Source organism: Chiroxiphia lanceolata, chromosome 21 (genome assembly GCF_009829145.1).
Source record: "Chiroxiphia lanceolata isolate bChiLan1 chromosome 21, bChiLan1.pri, whole genome shotgun sequence".
Classification (NCBI taxonomy): Eukaryota; Metazoa; Chordata; class Aves; order Passeriformes; family Pipridae; genus Chiroxiphia; species Chiroxiphia lanceolata.
In genome coordinates this window covers 21,791-39,862 of record NC_045657.1, presented here as the reverse complement: position 1 = coordinate 39,862, position 18,072 = coordinate 21,791, and the positions used below count along the sequence as shown (strand labels likewise).

The 18,072-nt window shown below is 44.4% G+C and overlaps 1 protein-coding gene and 1 long non-coding RNA gene across 7 annotated transcripts in view; one reads left to right on the top strand and one right to left on the bottom strand.

Annotated features, from left to right (window-relative positions):
* The window catches only part of GARNL3 (GTPase activating Rap/RanGAP domain like 3), a 44,513-nt gene extending 34,819 nt beyond the window's left edge, over positions 1-9,694 (bottom strand). For 4 of the 5 annotated variants that reach the window (XM_032708009.1, XM_032708011.1, XM_032708007.1 and 1 more), the window contains exons 1-4: positions 9,508-9,694; positions 4,197-4,266; positions 1,789-1,863; positions 255-354 (exon numbers count right to left, since the gene is read on the bottom strand). In XM_032708009.1, the coding sequence (XP_032563900.1) occupies positions 255-354; positions 1,789-1,863; positions 4,197-4,266; positions 9,508-9,563 (301 nt within the window). In that variant the 5' untranslated portion in view covers positions 9,564-9,694. Of the gene's footprint in view, positions 1-254; positions 355-1,788; positions 1,864-4,196; positions 4,267-8,774; positions 8,973-9,507 lie in introns of those variants that run through there. The other variant, XM_032708008.1, reaches the window with a different exon arrangement.
* Positions 9,695-14,117: 4,423 nt separating this feature from the next.
* On the top strand, positions 14,118-15,195 carry LOC116797176. 2 transcript variants are annotated; one of them, XR_004360586.1, is made up of 3 exons: positions 14,118-14,218; positions 14,327-14,421; positions 14,896-15,195. It is a non-coding gene; the product is annotated as an uncharacterized LOC116797176 (long non-coding RNA). The 2 variants fall into 2 exon arrangements; XR_004360585.1 differs by having other exon boundaries at positions 14,118-14,222.
* The last annotated feature ends 2,877 nt before the right edge of the window (positions 15,196-18,072 follow it).

Here is an 18,072-nt window from a genome sequence, read left to right as displayed (position 1 = left end):
TAAAATATATAATTGCCTACATAACTAACTATGTTTTTATATATACAGATGTGTAAAAAAACCCCAAAAGATAAGTACAGATTTCAAAGCCAAGAAGTTTTTCAAAACATCCCTTGTAGGTAGCAGAGGTTTCACTGCTTACAGAAATCCAAATTAACACTACACTTTTTCCATATTGAAATAACAGCCATTCAAAGCTACATTACATTTTCATTGATTCAAACTTCAATTCCTTCACAAACAAAAAAAATTACCTTTCCCTAAAAAATATTTGAAATACCATCTTGTATGATACTCTGGGTTTTCCAAATGCACATCTGTTCTGTGCCATGTACCCGGTGTGTAGTCTGTATTCTGAAATAGAATTGAGAGACTGTTACATTAAACACCAAGTGAAAAAGAAAGACAAAATATAGGTAAAAGCCCAGACTGGTTGATTCATCTGAAGTTTTAGCTGTACACTGCTTTTTAAAAAGCAAGACTTGTTCTGAAGTCAGTTGGTGTGTAGCTGAAATTGAAACTTTTCCCTCTCCTGTTCTCTTTTTTCCCCTTTTCTTTCTAATTAACTACAGACTTATCCTAGTGTACCACTATCACAGGCAATGGCTTAGAATTTCAGTGAAGAGATTTCAATGTGGAATTTGAAGAAAAGCATTCTAAAACTTAAAAATAAATAAATTAATGAATGGAATTCTGTGTCCAGGTTTCATTTTCTCAGTTCTTCCCAAAATAATCCCCAAGGACTCCTTGCTTGACAAAAGCATGCTTTAGAAGTTCTTCAGTGTTGTTTCTGGATTAGCCAGTTAAGGTAAATTCCCAAGCATCCCTCCAGTCCTTTTCCACTAAGAACTACCATATGCAAAGAAAAAGCCATTTTAAGTATTCATTCACTATGTGGCCATTCATCGCCCACTCTGGGAATCTTTCTGTGATATAAGCTAATCAGCTTTTGAACTGCATGAAACTGAACTAAAAAGACAGAATATTGAACATGACCCCACAGAAAACCAATGCAGAATACTTAGATTGCTTTAAACTCTGCACCCAGTGCTGATGCAAACTGATGATCAGTAATAGTTTGCCATTAATATTAGTTCAATACAAATGTACCAAGACCTTACATGTATTTCAAGAATATGAGGTCTTCTTTCTTTCAATATTAAGATGGTATTTACAGATGAAAAAGTTTTACAAAGGAAGACAATATATGAAGATTAGTGAAAACCTAAGTGTCACTGGAGTGGTTGCAGGGACACACTGTGAGTTTAGCAGCACAGGAATCTGGAGGGAACAACTCTGAGGCTCCACTCACCTTCTTTATTTCTTATTTAGAGATAAGCACAGCTGCCAAAAGACAACTAAGCGGACAAAAATGAAGCTGTAACTTCATCACGCCAACAAACGCAAAAGCACAAAGGTCAGCTTGAACATAGTTGTACCACCAGGACACCAATATAAAGTCACAAACTAGAGACTATGAAGTGTCATTCAGAGGGTTCATATTTTTCTCCTATTGTGAACTGGTGAACAAAAATGTTACCAAAATGAAACAAAATGCCAGCTTTTCCCTTCGACTACATACTCTTGAATGAAAAACTAAGCTGGTCTGTGAGAGGGGAAAAAAACACCAACTTACTCTTCTTAGACTCTGACATTTTCATATTATTACTTAGCGTTTTTCAGGTCCTCTTTACTTAGTAACTGACTGCAAACACATCTTTCATTGCTGAAGAACTACTGAAGCTGAATTATTTTTTCAGCTTTCTGTGAGTATTTTTAGCCACTTACCTCATCAGAGGAGCCGTTTTCCACACGGAACCGCCCAGCTCTTTGAATGGCTCCATCAGCATCACTAGATATAAGCTACAAGAGAGTTTAAGATAGAGGTTCTAGTTCCAAAAATAGCCATCAGCAATCAAAGCTTACTACCATTTCTTCTTGTTCCAGGCATCATATAACTAGCCAAAGAGAAGAGATCGATCCAGCTATTTCCAATTTGACTACAGGCTTTGAACAGCCCGGTAAGAACACTTAAGTAGGCACAAATGGGTGAGAGTTTCACTCTCTTGGTAGATCCAAGTACCAAGCAAAAATTCTCCTGTCTCAGATTTTGGCTGCGCCAACACACAGTACTCCTAAAGAGGGACTTGTCCGCCTTCCAGAAATTGATCTTGAAGATTGCTCCTTTCCAAAAAATGGGTCTTACAGACATGATGATTCTTGTCCTCTCAGCCTTGCAAAGCCTAAAACTCTACTTGTTGGCAATATTACTGGGACTAGCAGTTTTTTACTGCATTTTATTTATTGATGTCTTCCTTTATTGATATTTTTAGGAGACAGAGAGCAACAAGAATCTCCAAACACAATGCTCAGTGATGATGCTGAACAACATAAGGTACAGGAGATGTCCTGGTCTGTTTTCAGCATTAACATCAGAAAACAGGGCTTGTTTCCAGCTGAAGACTTCAACAATTTCAAAAATACTCTGGAAAGGCTGCTTGGTCTTTTTATAAGGGAACCCAGGGATTCACAGAACACTGAAACTCTTTCTGTTGCTAAAGAAGCTCTTGAGAAGACAGTAAAGCAAAGGATAATGAAGTAATTCTCATGTGTCCTGCAACACCGCTTAGGATCCCTACAAGAGAAGGGGAGGAGAATGCTGCCAATGATATTGCATGTTACTCCTCCCTAAACTGTAAAAAGGGTGATTGTCGCATATCATACCAAACTTATGAAATGGGATCTGAACAACAATAATGCAATTCATTGCTTTCCTCTAGTAATCTATGTTATTCTAGGATAACATCTTCTTCCTTCACTTGGTAGGAGAGTAATCACATTTTGAAGTTTTCTCCTTGTTTTGAAGCAACCTGAGGCTATGTCAGAAATAAACTAACAGGGCAAAACCTCCAATGCATCCTCGTGCTTTATATAAACTGCAAGAGAGATTATACGGACAACTGGCACACAATGGAAAAGACATGTGAAAAAGTGTTTAGGGCAGAGACAAAATGATTTGGAAAGAACTGAGCAACTAAGACGCTACTGTGGAAAACATTAAGTAAGAAAAGTTAAATACCGAACATTTAGAAACTTGAAAGGGCAACAAGAACCTTTATATGTTTGTACTCCAAAAGATAAAAAGACACAATTTCATAAAATACCAGCAGAATTTTAAGAAAACCAACCAAAAGACAAGACCATTTGTGTGAGCTTACTGCGAACTTATAATTACAAATAACTTTTTCTTTTCCAGCAAAAGAGTCTAAGTATTAGTAATGAAAGAGCCTCTTAGCAGAAAACAGTTCACTTGTATTTTTTGATTAAAATACCACATCTCTTATGTGGAATGTATGGAAAGAAAAGAAAGATACCTGGTGTTCTTGCAATGCAACTTACAGCAACTAAGCCACCAATATACACCCAATTTACATACACATTAATAAATATATTACCCAAGAACTTTAAATTACAACTATAGTTAGTAGAAAATTCGTGATTTCTTCCCACAGTAAGAGAGCTGGAGTTCATTTTCTTTACTTCCTCTCACTTCTGCTTTCCTATAGTAATTTATATAATTTCATTATGACCTTGTAATCAGTGACACTATTTTAACCGCTGATACACTGCTATTTTCACAGCAGAGAAGAAATTTATGTATGAGAAAAATGAAATGCCAACTTAATCTTGGAATTTGAAGAAAATACAGGATAATTAACAGATTTTAGGGAATCATTTTCAATATATTTATTCTAACTAGTTCTTTTAGTTTTAAACCTTCTCCCACTACTCTGAGGCCTGTACATACAACATTACATACATTTGTACACATGTGAGCATGCAAACAGTTTATGACTTACATAATAGCAAGTACTTCATTAAATACTACCCTAATATTTTGCAATCTTCAGCTTATAAGACGAAAAAAGGCTCAATTTCATCTGGAGGTAAAGATAATATTTATATAACACTTTCTGACCTGTTATCATGAAATATTCATAAATAAAGCAGTAAAAATATTTCTAATCACAGGCCTAAAATATCTATTCTGAAGACTCTTTTTATTAGTCTACAACTGCCAAGTCTAGCTTAGAAAGCACATTTTCCAAACTAAATTCAATCTTTTTACCTGGAAATGAAAAGGATTTCCACTCTGTATAAGGTGATAAATCAAAGGACAAACTACATAAACTTACGAGTTCCACAGATCCATAATGCTTTCTGCTAAAGTCTCCACGTCTGCAACCCAGATCTTCAGAGACAGATCTGGAACAGAAACGCTTCATCAGTGTACAGATCAACTGGACTTACATTTCCTGCAATGCAATATTCTAACATTAAAAAAAAAAGTCATTCCTGCGGAACGAGGTTCACAGTGTGTGAACTCATTGCTGCAGAGAACACTCCTTATAACCTACACAATCTCTAGCAGCCACTGCAGTCTGGCTTTCATATTACCCCCAAAGGAAAAGAAATCATAGAATCATAGAATCAGCTGGGTTGGAAAGGACCTCCAAGATCATCAAGTCCAACTCTTGATCCACTACCACCGCAGTTACTAGGCCATGGTGCTAAGTGCCACATCCAGTCTCATCTTAAAAACCTCCAGGGACAGAGAATCCACCACTTCCCTGGGCAGCCCATTCCAATGCCTGATTACCCTCTCTGTAAAGAATTTCTTCCTAATATCTAACCTAAACCTCCCCTGGTACAGCTTATGACCATGCCCTCTTGTCTTGCTGATAGTTGCCTGGGAGAAGAGACCGACCCCCACCTGGCTACACCCTCCTGTCAGGGAGTTGTAGAGAGTGAGGAGGTCTCCCCTGAGCCTCCTCCAGGTTAAACAAACCCAGCTCCCTCAGCCTCTCCTCAGAGGACTTCTGTTCGAGTCCCTTCACCAGCTTTGTTGCTCTTCTCTGGACCTGCTCCAGCCCCTCAATGTCCTCCCTGAGCTGAGGGGCCCAGAACTGGACACAGCACTTGAGGTGTGGCCTCATCAGTGCTGGGTCCAGGGGAAGAACCACTTCCCTGGTCCTGCTGGCCACACTGTTCCTGATCCAGGCCAGGATGCCATTGGCCTTCTTGACCACCTGGGCACACTGATGACTCATATTCAGCTTCCTGTCAATCCAAACTCCCAGGTCTCTTTCTGCCTGGCTGCTCTCCAGCCACTCTGTCCCCAGCTTGTAGCGCTACAGGGGGTTCTTGTGACTAAAGCGCAGGACCCGGCACTTGGCCTGGTTGAACCTCATCTCGTTGGAATCAGCCCAACTCTCCAGTCTGTCCAGGTCCCTCTGCAGGGCCCTCCTGCCTTCCAGCTGAGAGTCTGGGTCTTGACTGGAAGTAAAAGCTACGATTAAATTAAATATTTAGGTATGATGCAATCAGAGTTCCAAAGGGGGTGGTGGCTTATAACCACATTTGAAAATCTAAGGGAAGAAAAACCTACGGTAAACTTAATGCTTCAAATAGCACAACTGCACTATACTCAATAAGACCACACTTTGTACGTTGCTACTGATTTTTCCAGTCTCTTTTCAGGCTCCACATGAAGAAAAACTAAACCACTTAATTTCTTACACTTAATTCATAAGGGTAAGAAAACAACAGCATTTCACAGGTTTCCTTCCACCACCTTAACAAAGACAGAATTATCAAGCAAGCCAATATAATCCTAGAATATGAAGTTTAAAATCTACCTGCATTATCACATATAATCTCATACCATCATATCACATTAAGCACCACCTCCTCTAACTACAAACACTAAGCCTCCTGCCTTTGCAATGGAGATATACATGTTACAAATACAAGCTAAATAAAGATGCAGGTGGAAATTTAACATAGACCTTGATTACCCATACTGTACCAGGGCCAGCAGATCAACCCCTCCATCATATTCCAAAATTAGAGTTCTCCCTTCTGTCAGCAGTTATGAAAATAAAGTTATTTAGTTTAGTTGGAAAAAAAACCCAACCAAGTGAAACAAGAAGAAACCCTCCATCTAGCAACATGAGATAAAATTTTCTGAGAATAGTCAGTACTATAAATTGTAATGTTACATCAATAAGCAGAAAAAATATCTAAATTTTCATGTAACATCTTCATATGTTTTACTTTTAGAGAATCAGTTAATCATAGTAGCACTAGCATTTTTTTGTGTGCTCCTTTTCTTCTACAAAATCTGCTTTTGTGACTAGGTGTGCTAGTTGCCTTAGAAACCACTGTAAAAGCAAATCAGATCAATAAATACTTGGCACTGTCAGTACTGCTGGCAGACATCTGGACAATCCCAAACACAAATATAATACAAATTAGAAAGTCACCACAAAGCGTATCTGGCCTATGGTGTTTGGAATGGAACCATTTCCACCTGGATAATTTGTCATTGTCATCAGTCATGCAACAGCTCCACAAAGCAGCAGAAAAAGCAAACTGAGCTTTATAAAACTGAACTACTTTCTGCCTTGTGGCAAAGCTACCCTCAAAACACATGAAACCAGGGGAAAATGCCATCTTGTGAATTACCTGCATGATAAAGCCAGGGAGTTATGGAGGCATTTGAGAACTATCTGCATACACAAACTAAGTCCTATATCTTATTTTGGTGATATTTTAGCTGAGTGAAAGTCAAACTCTCAGAAAAAAGCATGCTAAGATCTGAGCATATTAATGCTGCAGAGATAACAAAGTCAACAGCTAACAAAAAGCTTTAAAAAATAAAACACGAAACGAGTATTCAAACCCAAACACAGGGCACAGAAATAAGAAATGGCTTTGGCATACAACACATGTATGCACTAATGTAAAAAAATACTGGTTATTGAGTTAAAGAAAGACATGACATGAAAACCATTTACTCAGAAATACAAAGTGCCAAAGTAAAGAGCCTGGTCTGATCTGAATTAAGATCAAGATACATACCAACAATGACTACTGCAGTAACATTTCCCAACCAGAGAGTCAAAACAACAGACAAAGCAAGGTGCAGAGTTAAGTTGGGGTTGCTACATAAAAATCTTTTTTTTTCCCCTCAACGTGGAAAAAATACTCTCAAGTGTTCTCAACATTTCTTCTAGCAAAATTCTGAAGACAAATTAGTTCAAAGAAAAGTTCACCATAAAGACTCCCTGATGACTATGAGAGAGAGGATGTTGAAGGAAACCCACTGATATACAAACTTGTGGTTTATCTGTACTTAGAAATACAGAGCTCTTCACAACTGGTGTGATGCCTACAAACTATATTCTCTACCATACGAATACATCCTCTATTCTAGGTTCTCAAAGAAACCCTTTTTATCTAAATAATTTCAGTATGGTTATTAGATTTTTCTTTTAAACATTTCCATAATGTCAAGCTATAAAACAGTTGCCTTTAGGAGGCACTCCAACATACTCCAACATTTCACATTTCACCAGCTTTGCTGGTGACAGAATGACACAGAGCAGGGCTGTATTAGAGTTCTATACACAATGATAAGCACAGACATGATAAGCACGCGGACAGGAGCAGTATATATACAATAACAAGGAGACAGCACTGTCACATTCTGCAAGGAAACTGGAAAAGGCTTCACATTCATCAGGTCTTGAGATGAGTTACCGCAATACCACAGCCAGCCTCTAGTGCAATCTCACAGTCACAGACATTTATGGTGACATACGTGAAAAAGAAAGATGTGATGCCTTGTAAGGTGAATCCACAAGACTCCATCCCAGCCCAAATGCCTAAGATCTATTCCTACCAAGGTTACATAAATTCACAGACCTAGAGAGACAGGGTATATTCATCAAATGATGCGGAGAACATGAGGAACAAGCAAGTTTCATTGGAGAAATAATGTTTTCTCAGACCACATGATACAGAGGGAAAATACAGACAAGCTCAGAAAACACTTGAAGAGCAGTTTGTGCATCAGAAAGGTTTATGGTCCAATCCTCTCCACAAACTGCACTCCAATGACTTGAGGAAATATAGTGGCTTGTCACAAACCTTACCTTCTGGTATTAAAAGCATTTTTCTCACACTGCTCTCACTAATTAAAAAACCTAGAGTATATCTGAACAAATGATTAAAACAAGTGTTTTAATATTAATATTCTAATCCATTTGTGTCCCCAAACTACCGAAAACATACCTAACTTTCAAACACACTAGCAGTCCTTTCAAAAATCAGAATTATACTCAATAGCTAATCTCTGCTTCTTCTCAACCTAACTACTTCATATCATGTCATCTCCTTTGTATCAAGCAATTAAAGCAGAATCTCACACCAACATAAACGCTACACAGACAACCTCATGAAAGTTAGGCGTCTTAGCCTCGATTTACACATAGGTAAGATTTACATTATCATACTATTTGCATAAGTGCATATACTCCCTAATGAATTCTTGCCTGCATACCTCTTTGGCTTTTTGTTCGTGGTTACCACCATGATTTGTACTCAACTCTCTGACACATCACATCAGCTAATTTAAAAAACACACTATGATTAACATCAACTGTTTATATTAATCTTTCTCATTGAATTACATCCTTTCTCAGTCCTGACCTGATCTACTACATCAGAAAAACTGTTGCTCCAGTTATGACAGCTTTAGAGTAGTTTTCATCCTATTAAGGTGAACTGCCAGCACCGAAGAGGTTAATTCCTCAGTGGCTCAGATCACACTGACTTAATTTAAAATTTACTTATATTGCAAAGTGTTTAAATACAGATGACCCTTTACTGACATGAAAAAAATTAGCTCACGCACATTTGTACAGCACCTAAGGTACACTGCACCTCTCTCTCCCATCTGTCTAGAAACAGGCACTGTTGTATAAACGAAGAGTAATGACGAAGAGGAGATAGGACTAGCTTCCTCCCATTTCAACAGAAGCTCCTACAAACTTCAACAGTCCTGAAAGTTGAACAACGAAGCATAAACATATTTGCTGATCTAAATCTAGACGGTTTTAGGATCCTAGTGTCAAATCACAAGTTTTGGCTTTTAGGAGTTCGACACTGGAAAGCACTTTAATTGGGGGCGGAAGGGTAGTGGCAGAAAGGAGCGAGTTTGCAGATTGCACCTGTGTGATCACAACGACATAGCGTGCGTGCCTTCTGGCTCGCCATTCTCCTCACACTCCACATGTCTACTTGCCAGTATGGGTCAATCTATTTTCATCTAAGAAGCAGTCACAGGTACAAGCGCACTCAGCAATCGGACAATTGCAGAGATATCCTAGTGGTATCTGCTTGCGCGAGGGCAACGCTGAATAAGCTCCGAAACAGATTCCGAAGACACTCGTCCGACTCCGCTCACGCCACCTGCAGCAGCTCTGAGGGAGGTGGCTGCGGCTCGGGGGCTCCCGCCGCTGCGCTGCCCAAGGGCCGCCCGCCCGTTCGCGCGGCCCCTCCGGCCCCGGCCGGTGGAGGTAAAGCGCCGCCTCTCCACCACGCCAGGGCGGGTCCGCACCGCGCCGCGCCCCGCCCGAGCTCAGCCCCCGCCTCCGGTACCGCTGAGTGAGGCCGAGGAACCGGGTGGATGCCGCCTCTGCGCTGCTCAGCTCCATGCGGCCGGCCAGACGGAGACCTCACCCCTCCAGCGTCGCTCCCGCGACTCCGTCCCGCGCGGGAGAGGCGCCGGGAGCTCAACGCGCACATCCCGCTCCCGGCGCACGGTCCCGCGCGCCCCCCTCGTCCCTACGGCCCCTCCCACGGCGCATCAGGCGCGGCGCCGCCGCAGGGCCCGCCGGGAGCTGTAGTCCCGGGCTGCGAGCGAGCGGCCTGGCTGCCGCCGCCGGGAACTGCAGCCCCGCGCCCCTGTGCAGCGAAGGGCCTCGGCCGGCACCGCCTTGAGGGGTCGGGCCCGCAGCAGAGCCCCTCCCGAGCGCCGGCTTCCGAAACGTAAAGGTGTAACGTAATTTCAGACACCTGCTGAGAGTTTTCCATAGAAAGCACGCCTATTCAGTATGCCTGAAAGTAGCAGAAACTAGTCAGCTTCAAGATGGCCAAGTGCATAGGTCAGGTTTACTGTCCAATGCTGCCCTCAAGATGCCACACTAGAACGATTTGCATTCCTGCTACACAACTAAAAGTGCACTTGTGTGGTGACTTTCCTGCCAGATGAAAAGCAAAGGACTACGAGACATATCTCGATGGCATTGTACTGGATACTGAGAAAAGCCAGTCATCATAGTACATGCACAGATCCAATATAAAAAATACTTTACTATCAAACCCAGTTTACTTAGAACTAATAAATTAGAAGTGCCACAATAGCATTCTCTTAAATGTAGTCAGCATCACATTTGACACCAACTAGATAGGGAGAATTTTGGTGTGCAGTGGAGAATTTTGATATTTGAATGCTAGTTCTGGCTCACTAGAAATGAGGGAAGAGTTCTTGCACTGATTCAGAGAAGGGTGAAAAATCTAAATAAAATCCAGTAAAGCCAGTAGATCCCAAACCAGAATGCTAGCTGTTGGTAAAACACCAACAACCAAGGCACCTCCAACATGGGGATAAAACTTCAATGACTATTTTTTAGACGGCTAATACACAAAATATGTAACTCATGGAGAAAAAAATCCCCATGACCATTAAAGTTTATTTCTTCAGAGGAGGAGGGGAAGGTATATTACATACGTAGAATTAAAGTAATTATCTTCTAAAATGCACTCAAAACTTCACAAGATTGACTGAACGGTAGCTATTTTTTGCAGATAACTGGTTGAGCCATCCATTTCCATAAAAAACAATCATTCTCAGCAATTAAAATATTTTAAATACCTCAGAGAAGCAGCATATCGAGAACAAAAAAAATTTTAGGAAACCAATATAACATCTTCCTTTATTTAAAAAATGCTGATTTCCCGTGTAAATGGAACAATTCATCTATACAGTTCTTAGTATAGTTTTGAGTGGTTTTTAAGTCAAATTACAAAAATTTCTATTCCCACAGGCAAGACTACCGTATGTCTCTGAGAATAGGTGTATGCCTATCTGTACATATACAGAGACGTAAGTACAATTGAATCTATAGAGAACACAGATGTCGACGAAAGAAAATGTAGTCTTTAGACCTTATCAAGGTCTCACCCCCACACACCCCCAGCGTGGGGGCGTGGCCACCTCACAAAGCTTTTAAGGAAAATAATAAAGAAACCAAAACAAACGACCCAAAAAGAAGAGAATTAGAAATAATATAAACACAAACGAAAGAAAAGGAAATTTGAAAAAAAAATTTAAAAAATAAAAGATAGAAAATAAAAATAACATTAAAATAAGAATCGCTGCTGCTGCCCTTTGTTGGAGATCTCGAGATACTGCGCGCGCGCGGAACAAGAAGTGTAATTCAGTAAATTAAGGTACGCATGCGCAGTTGCTACACCGAAGCCAAATCTCATGAAGAAAAAAAAGGGCAATAGCGAAACGAAGCCAATGCTTCACATAACGAAGGGCAAGTTGGCGCCATTTTGCGCATGCGCAATCATTTCCAAAACGAATAGGTAAAGGGCGCTTCGGCCGCGGAATGTCAGGGAGGGGCCCCAGAAAAGCGGGCGAGGCGCGCGAACTAAGAAAGAGAAGCCGGGTGGTCGAGTGGTAAGGGTCGAGTGGTAAGCCAAGGTGGCGACGCCGGCGCATGCGCAGTCCCCAGCAATACGCCGGCGATCACGTGGAAATTAACGGCGGAAAAGGGACGGACCGGCGACGCATGCGCAGTGGATCTTGTGCCGCTGCAGCGCTCCCTGCTAAGTTAAGGACCGGTTCCGGCGGCACGGCGGGACTTGCGGTCTCCCGTCTATACCGGGGGGTGTGCGTGGGGAATAGCATGAAGATTTTTGTGGTGAAAGCGAAGAAATTAGCAAGGGACGCAAATTTGGGTAAACTCGGTCACCGGAAGTAGGGAGCGACCGGACTGTTTTCGACGGAGCACCACCAAAGATGGCGCCCTCCCGGACCAGAAGTGCTGCGAGGTCGCCCCGAAAGGAAGATGGCGGCGCCCTAACCGGAAGTCCTCCAAGGCCGTACAGAAAGATGGCGGCCCCGGCCCGGAAGTCCGCCAAGCCAACAGTAAAGATGGCGCCGCCAGGACCGGAACTTAGCCAGACCACACTCAAGATGGCGGCGAGAGGCCCCCTTGCCTCAGAGAGGCGTCTATCCTGTTGCCTGACCTCCGCCGCGACCCGGACCCCCGCCCCGCGCCCGCAGCGCCGTCTCGCCGCGCCGCTTCCCGCTGTGGGGACAGGGCGGGGCGCTCGGCGGACGAGCGAGGACCCCAGGCGCGCACACAGCGCCGCCCGCGCGCCCCGTTCCGCTCCGCTCCGCTCCGCTCCCGCTCCCGCTCCCGCTCCCGCCCCGCTCGGTCCCGCCGTGCCCTGGAGATGCTCTCGGGGTTGCGCCGCCGCTTTTTCCCCCCGGAAGCGACCCACGGCGGCAGATCCGACGGAGATCGTCCCCGGGGTAAGCGGCGGGGGCGCGGCCGCTCTTCTGCCTCTCCCGCGGCCATCGGCGACTGCCGGCGGGGGAAGCGACAGGCAAATTTCTCGCCTCTGCGGAGAAACTTGCACCTGCGTGCCGCCGCAGGGCCGGGTTCGGATGTGCCCTGGCATTGCACACACCCCCCCCGCGGTGCGGGGTCTGCGCTGCCTCGGGGACCCTGTCTGTGCTGCCGGGAGAGAGAAATCCTTTGGGAAGCTGGGGTGGAAACAGCAGCTCTGTGAATTGCTCAGCTTTTCCTAGGCAAGGGCAGGTTTTAGGGAAGAAAGGCCCCTACTCGCGAAAGGCGGGTCTCGCCAAGGGGGCGGGGGCGCGCGGCTGCAGTGCCGCTCCCGGCCGTGTCCGCCAGGCGGCGATCGTGAGGCAGGGCCCGGCGCTCGGGGCGGGCTCGCAAGCGGCGCCCGGGGGAAAGCGGCAGTGGTTTGGCCCTGCCGGGCTTCTCCGAGCTTAAAGCCGGAGTCGGAGGCGTCGAGGGAGTGTGTCCCTGCTGAGTTCAGCAGGCGTTCGGTGAATTTGGGCTTCTGCGGGGGAATTCAGTCCGGTGTCGTGGTTTTTTGTTTGTTTCCATCCTCGGGACAGTGACCCAAAGGTGCTTTTTCCCCTCGCCGTGGGCGCTCTGAGGAGACCAAAGGTCCGGAATTGTGCCGGTGACTTGGCTTGCGTTGCCAGTCCGATTCCCAGAATCGAATAGGGACGGAGATTCCTCCCGGGGAAAAGGGGCCACCGCAGAAAGCTCGGGCTGCCCCCGGGAGTGCCCGGGCTGGCCCAGCACCTGGCAAAACCCCTTAGTGAAAAGGCAGGGAGCAACTGCGGTTGTTCTGCCGTTTCTTTAGCCAGGGACTGGAACACAGACAAAATCAAGGTGGTCTTGGAGCTGTGCAGGCTCCGAGCATTTTTCAGCCTTCCTTAGCGGGGCATTCTCCCCCTCTGAAAAGCCGGAAGACTTTAACATCTGGATCCACACCTGCAGCCGTGCAAATTAATGTAGTTTCTTTTAGGAAATGAAGGGGAAGTTTTCCTGTTGTGAGCCCAAATACCGAGTCTACTCTGCTTTTTCAGTCAGGTGACGAAGCTTATGGAAAAAAAGACCAAAGGCCTCGAGGTGAGTACATTCTACCGAGTTCTGCTTTTCTGGGATGGGTTTGGGAAAATCACATGACATTCTAAAAAGCTTCTCTCCGTGTTTTCTAGTTGTTTTTTCAGCCTTGGTCTAAGTTTCGTGTAGAAAAGGGCATAGAATTATTAGAACAGAGAAACACGACTTTCTCGGGAGAGATGGAAGAAAAGTCTGCTGATTCCAGTTCTGCTTTTCCTGTCTTCCTTTCGACTGTCATTTTCTCTCCCCTGCTGTTCAAACAGGCAGCAATTAATTCCTCTGCTGAAGAGTTTGCCGTACTAAGTGTCTGTCAAATTGATGCCTTCAACTCAAGATAGCACCTGCTCCTTAGTTACAACAAGTTCCTCCCGGGAAATTTTCAGGCGTGCCCATAAATCTCCTCGCTGTTGGTTTGGGAGAACGGGGTTTTCTCGTCGGTGACAGAACAGCCGTGGCATTTGCTATTGAATGCCGGTGGCAGTCTAGTCAGAAGAGGACCCCGTGCTTCACTAATTTTCCCTTTTTGTCGTTTGGGGTGACTTCTTACCAGGGATGTTATTCTTGACCCCCCGGGGCAAACGGAGGTGTTCACCTGGTCAGCGTCAGGAGCCATCCTAACTGAGGCCCTGGTAGGTAAGTGCTTTTTGTACGACTGGACGGCGAAGCTGTCTGTGGGAATGACCTGGTTGTTGGTCAGTGTAGTCCTAATTAAAATGTCTTTTACTCCGTGTTCCCAGGCTCCCTCTTTTCCTTCGGTTGCCGTGGATGTGCCGGACGCCTCTGGCAGGACTAACCCTGTGGCTTTAAGGTCCGGCGTGCCGTGTGCCTGCAGGTAAGAAAAGCTGGGAGTGCAGTCCCTCTGCTTGGATTGCTGTGTCTCTTTGGTAGTGATTTTGGAGGGGAATCCCAGAGTGATTTGGTTTGAAGGGGACCTTCAAAGGCCACCCTGTCTTCCGTGGGCAGGGACACCTTCCACTGTCCCCGATTGCTCCAAGTCCCGTCCAGCCTGGCCTGGAACACTTGCAGGGATCCAGGGGCAGCCTCGGCTTCCCTGCGCAGCGTGCTCTGATAGCTCTTCACTGGCGTCACGAGAAATGTTGTCAGCACGTTCTGTGCGACGATGGTAAGCGGGACCTGGGTGAAAATTGCGTTCTCTGAGGTGCAGAGGGAAATAATTCTCCTTTGAAGTCCAATGTAATTCAGTTTTGCACGAGTCTTGTCTGCCTTATGTTTGAATTGCTTTCTATTTTAGGCAGTTGTTTTAAATTAAACTTTTATTTTGTGTCTCCCCCCCCCATCCCCCCAGTATCCTGTACAAGACAAAGCTGCCTTTCCTCGTGGGAATGGACTGGCCGGGCTTTGGCAATCTGGCCCCTCGAAAGACTAAAGTGACCTCTTCCAACAGGGGAAGACTTTCTGGCAAGCGGGGCCAGGAAGAACTGGAGTTTGTGGAGAATAAAAGCTGGAAGCGTGCCCCTGAAAATCCCCCCCCACTCCGGGCGGTCAGTGGGCTGACTCGCACGGACCGGTGGCCTTGGCCAGGAGCGGTCCTGCGGGAAGCGCCTTTGCCCGGGCTGTCATTTTAATTTCCATTGGGTGCTTGGCAGAGCCCCTCTGGGGGAGCCCCAGTGCCTGGCAGGAGCGGAGCGGGCTCCCAGGGAGGGGTTCACCTGCTCAGCCTCAGGAACCGTCCTACCTGAGGCCTCGGCGAGGGCTTTTTGTCCGACTGGACGGTGAAGCTGTCTGTGGGAACGACCTGGCCATGGCTCAGTGTGCTCCTAATGACAGTGTCTTGAAAGTGTCCTAATTAAAGTGGGTCAGTTTTGGGTCAGTTTTTGGGGTGATTTGGGTCAGTTTCTGGGGTCAGTTTTGGGTCATTTTTTGGGGTGATTTGGGTCAGTTTTGGGGTCAGTTTTTGGGGAGATTTGAATCAGTTTCTTGCCTTTTTTTGGGGTGATTTGGGTCAATATGGGGTCATTTTTTGGGGTGATTTGTGTGAGTTTCTGGTCATTTTTTGGGGTGATTTGGGTCAATTTGCGGTCATTTTTTGGGGAGATCTGGGTCAGTTTCTGGTCATTTTTTTGGGTGATTTGGGTGAGTTTTAGGTCAGTTTTTGGGGTGATTTGTGTCAATTTCTGGCCATTTGTCGAGGAGATTTGGGGCAGTTTCTGCTCATTTTTTAAGGTGATTTGAGTCAGTTTCTGGGGTCAGTTTTGGGTCATTTTTGGGGTGATTTGCGTCAGTTTTGGGGTCAGTATTTGGGGAGATTTGAATCAGTCTCTTGCCTTTTTTTGGGGTGATTTGGGTCAATATGGGGTCATTTTTTGGGCTGATTTGTGTGAGTTTCTGGTCATTTTTGAGGTGATTTGGGTCAATTTGCGGTCATTTTTTGGGGAGATCTGGGTCAATTTCTGGTCATTTTTTTGGGTGATTTGGGTGAGTTTTAGGTCAGTTTTTGGGGTGATTTGAGTCAGTTTCTGGTCATTTTTTTGGGGAGATTTTGGTGAGTTCTGGGTCCTTTTTTCGTGAAGATTTGGGTGAGTTTCTGGTCATTTTTTGGGGTGATTTGGGTGAGTTTCTGGTCATTTTTTTGGGGAGATTTGAGTCATTTTAGGGTCAGTTTTTGGTGAGATTTGTGTCAATTTCTGGTCATTTTTTGAGGAGATTTGGGTCAGTTTCTGGTCATTTTTTCAGGAGATTTGGGTCAGTTTCTGGTCATTTTTCGAGGTGATTTGGGTCAGTTTCTGGTCATTTTTTTGGGGTGATTTTGGTCAGTTTCTGGGTCATTTTTTGCGGAGATTTTGGTGAGTTCTGGGTCATTTTTTGGGGAGATTTGGGTCAGTTTCTGGTCATTTTTTGGGGAGATTTTGGTTCTGGGTCATTTTTTGGGGAGATTTTTGGTGAATTTTGGGTCATTTTTTGGGGTGATTTGAGTCAGTTTCTGGCCTTTTTTTGAGGTTATTTGGGTCAGTTGCTAATCATTTTTGGGGAGATTTGGGTGAGTTTTGGGTTATTTTTTGGGGAGATTTTGTTGAGTTTTGTGTGATTTTTTTGGGGTGATTTCAGGGAGTTTTGTCATTTTTTGGGGAGATTTGGGTCAGTTTTGGATCATTTTTTGGGTGAGATTTGGGTGAGTTCTGGGTCATTGTTTGGGGTGATTTGTGTGAGTTTCTGGTCATTTTTTTGGGGAGATTTGGGTCATTTTAGGGTCAGTTTTTGGGGAGATTTGTGTCAGTTTCTGGTCATTTTTTTGGGAGATTTGGGGCAGATTTTGGTCCTTTTTCGAGGTGATTTGGGTCAGTTTCTGTTAATTTTTCGAGGTGATTTGGGTCGCGTTCTGGTCATTTTTTTGGGGTGATTTGGGTCAGTTTCTGGTCATTTTTTTGGGGAGATTTTGGTGAGATCTGGGTCCTTTTTTTGTGGAGATTTGGGTGAGTTTCTGGTCATTTTTTTGGGGAGATTTGGGTCATTTTAGGGTCAGTTTTTGGTCATTTTTTTGGGAGATTTGGGGCAGATTTTGGTCATTTTTCGAGGTGATTTGGGTCAGTTTCTGTTAATTTTTCGAGGTGATTTGGGTCGCGTTCTGGTCATTTTTTTGGGGTGATTTGGGTCAGTTTCTGGTCATTTTTGGGGGATATTTGGGACAATTTTGGGTCACTTTTTGGGGTGATTTGGGTCGCTTTCTGGTCATTTTTTGGGGTGATTTGGGTCAGTTTCTGGTCATTTTTGGGGGAAATCTGGGTCAGTTTCTGGTCATTTTTTTCGAGGAGATTTGGGGCAGTTTCTGGTCATTTTTTAAGGTGATTTGGGTCAGTTTCTGGTCATTTTTTTGGGGAGATTTTGGTGAGTTCTGGGTCCTTTTTTGGGGGAGATTTGGGTCATTTTAGGGTCAGTTTTTGGGGAGATTTGTGTCAATTTCTGGTCATTTTTTGAGGAGATTTGGGGCAGATTTTGGTCATTTTTCGAGGTGATTTGAGTCAGTTTCTGGTCATTTTTTTGGGGTGATTTGTGTGAGTTTCTGGTCATTTTTTGGGGAGATTTGGGTGAATTTCTGGTCATATTCTTGGGTGATTTAGGTGAGTTCTGGGTCATTTTTTTGGGTAATTTTGGGTCAGTTTCTGGTCACTTTTTGGGGAGATTTGGGTCTGTTTCTGGTCATTTCTTGGGATGATTTCTGTGCGTTTTGTGTAATTTTTTGGGGAGCTTTCTGTGAGTTTCTGGTCATTTTTTGGGGTGATTTTGTGTCGGTTTCTGGTCATTTTTTTGTGGTGATTTGGTTGAGTTTCTGGTCTTTTTTTGATTCAGTTTTTGGGGCATTTTTTGGGGTGAATTGGCTGAGGTTGTGGTCATTTTTGGGGAAGATTTGGGTGAATTTGGGGGCATTTTTTTTTAGGTAATTTGGATCAGTTTCTGGTCCTTTTTTGGGGATATTTGGGACAATTTTGGGTCATTTTTTGGGGTGATTTGGGAAAGTTTCTGGTCA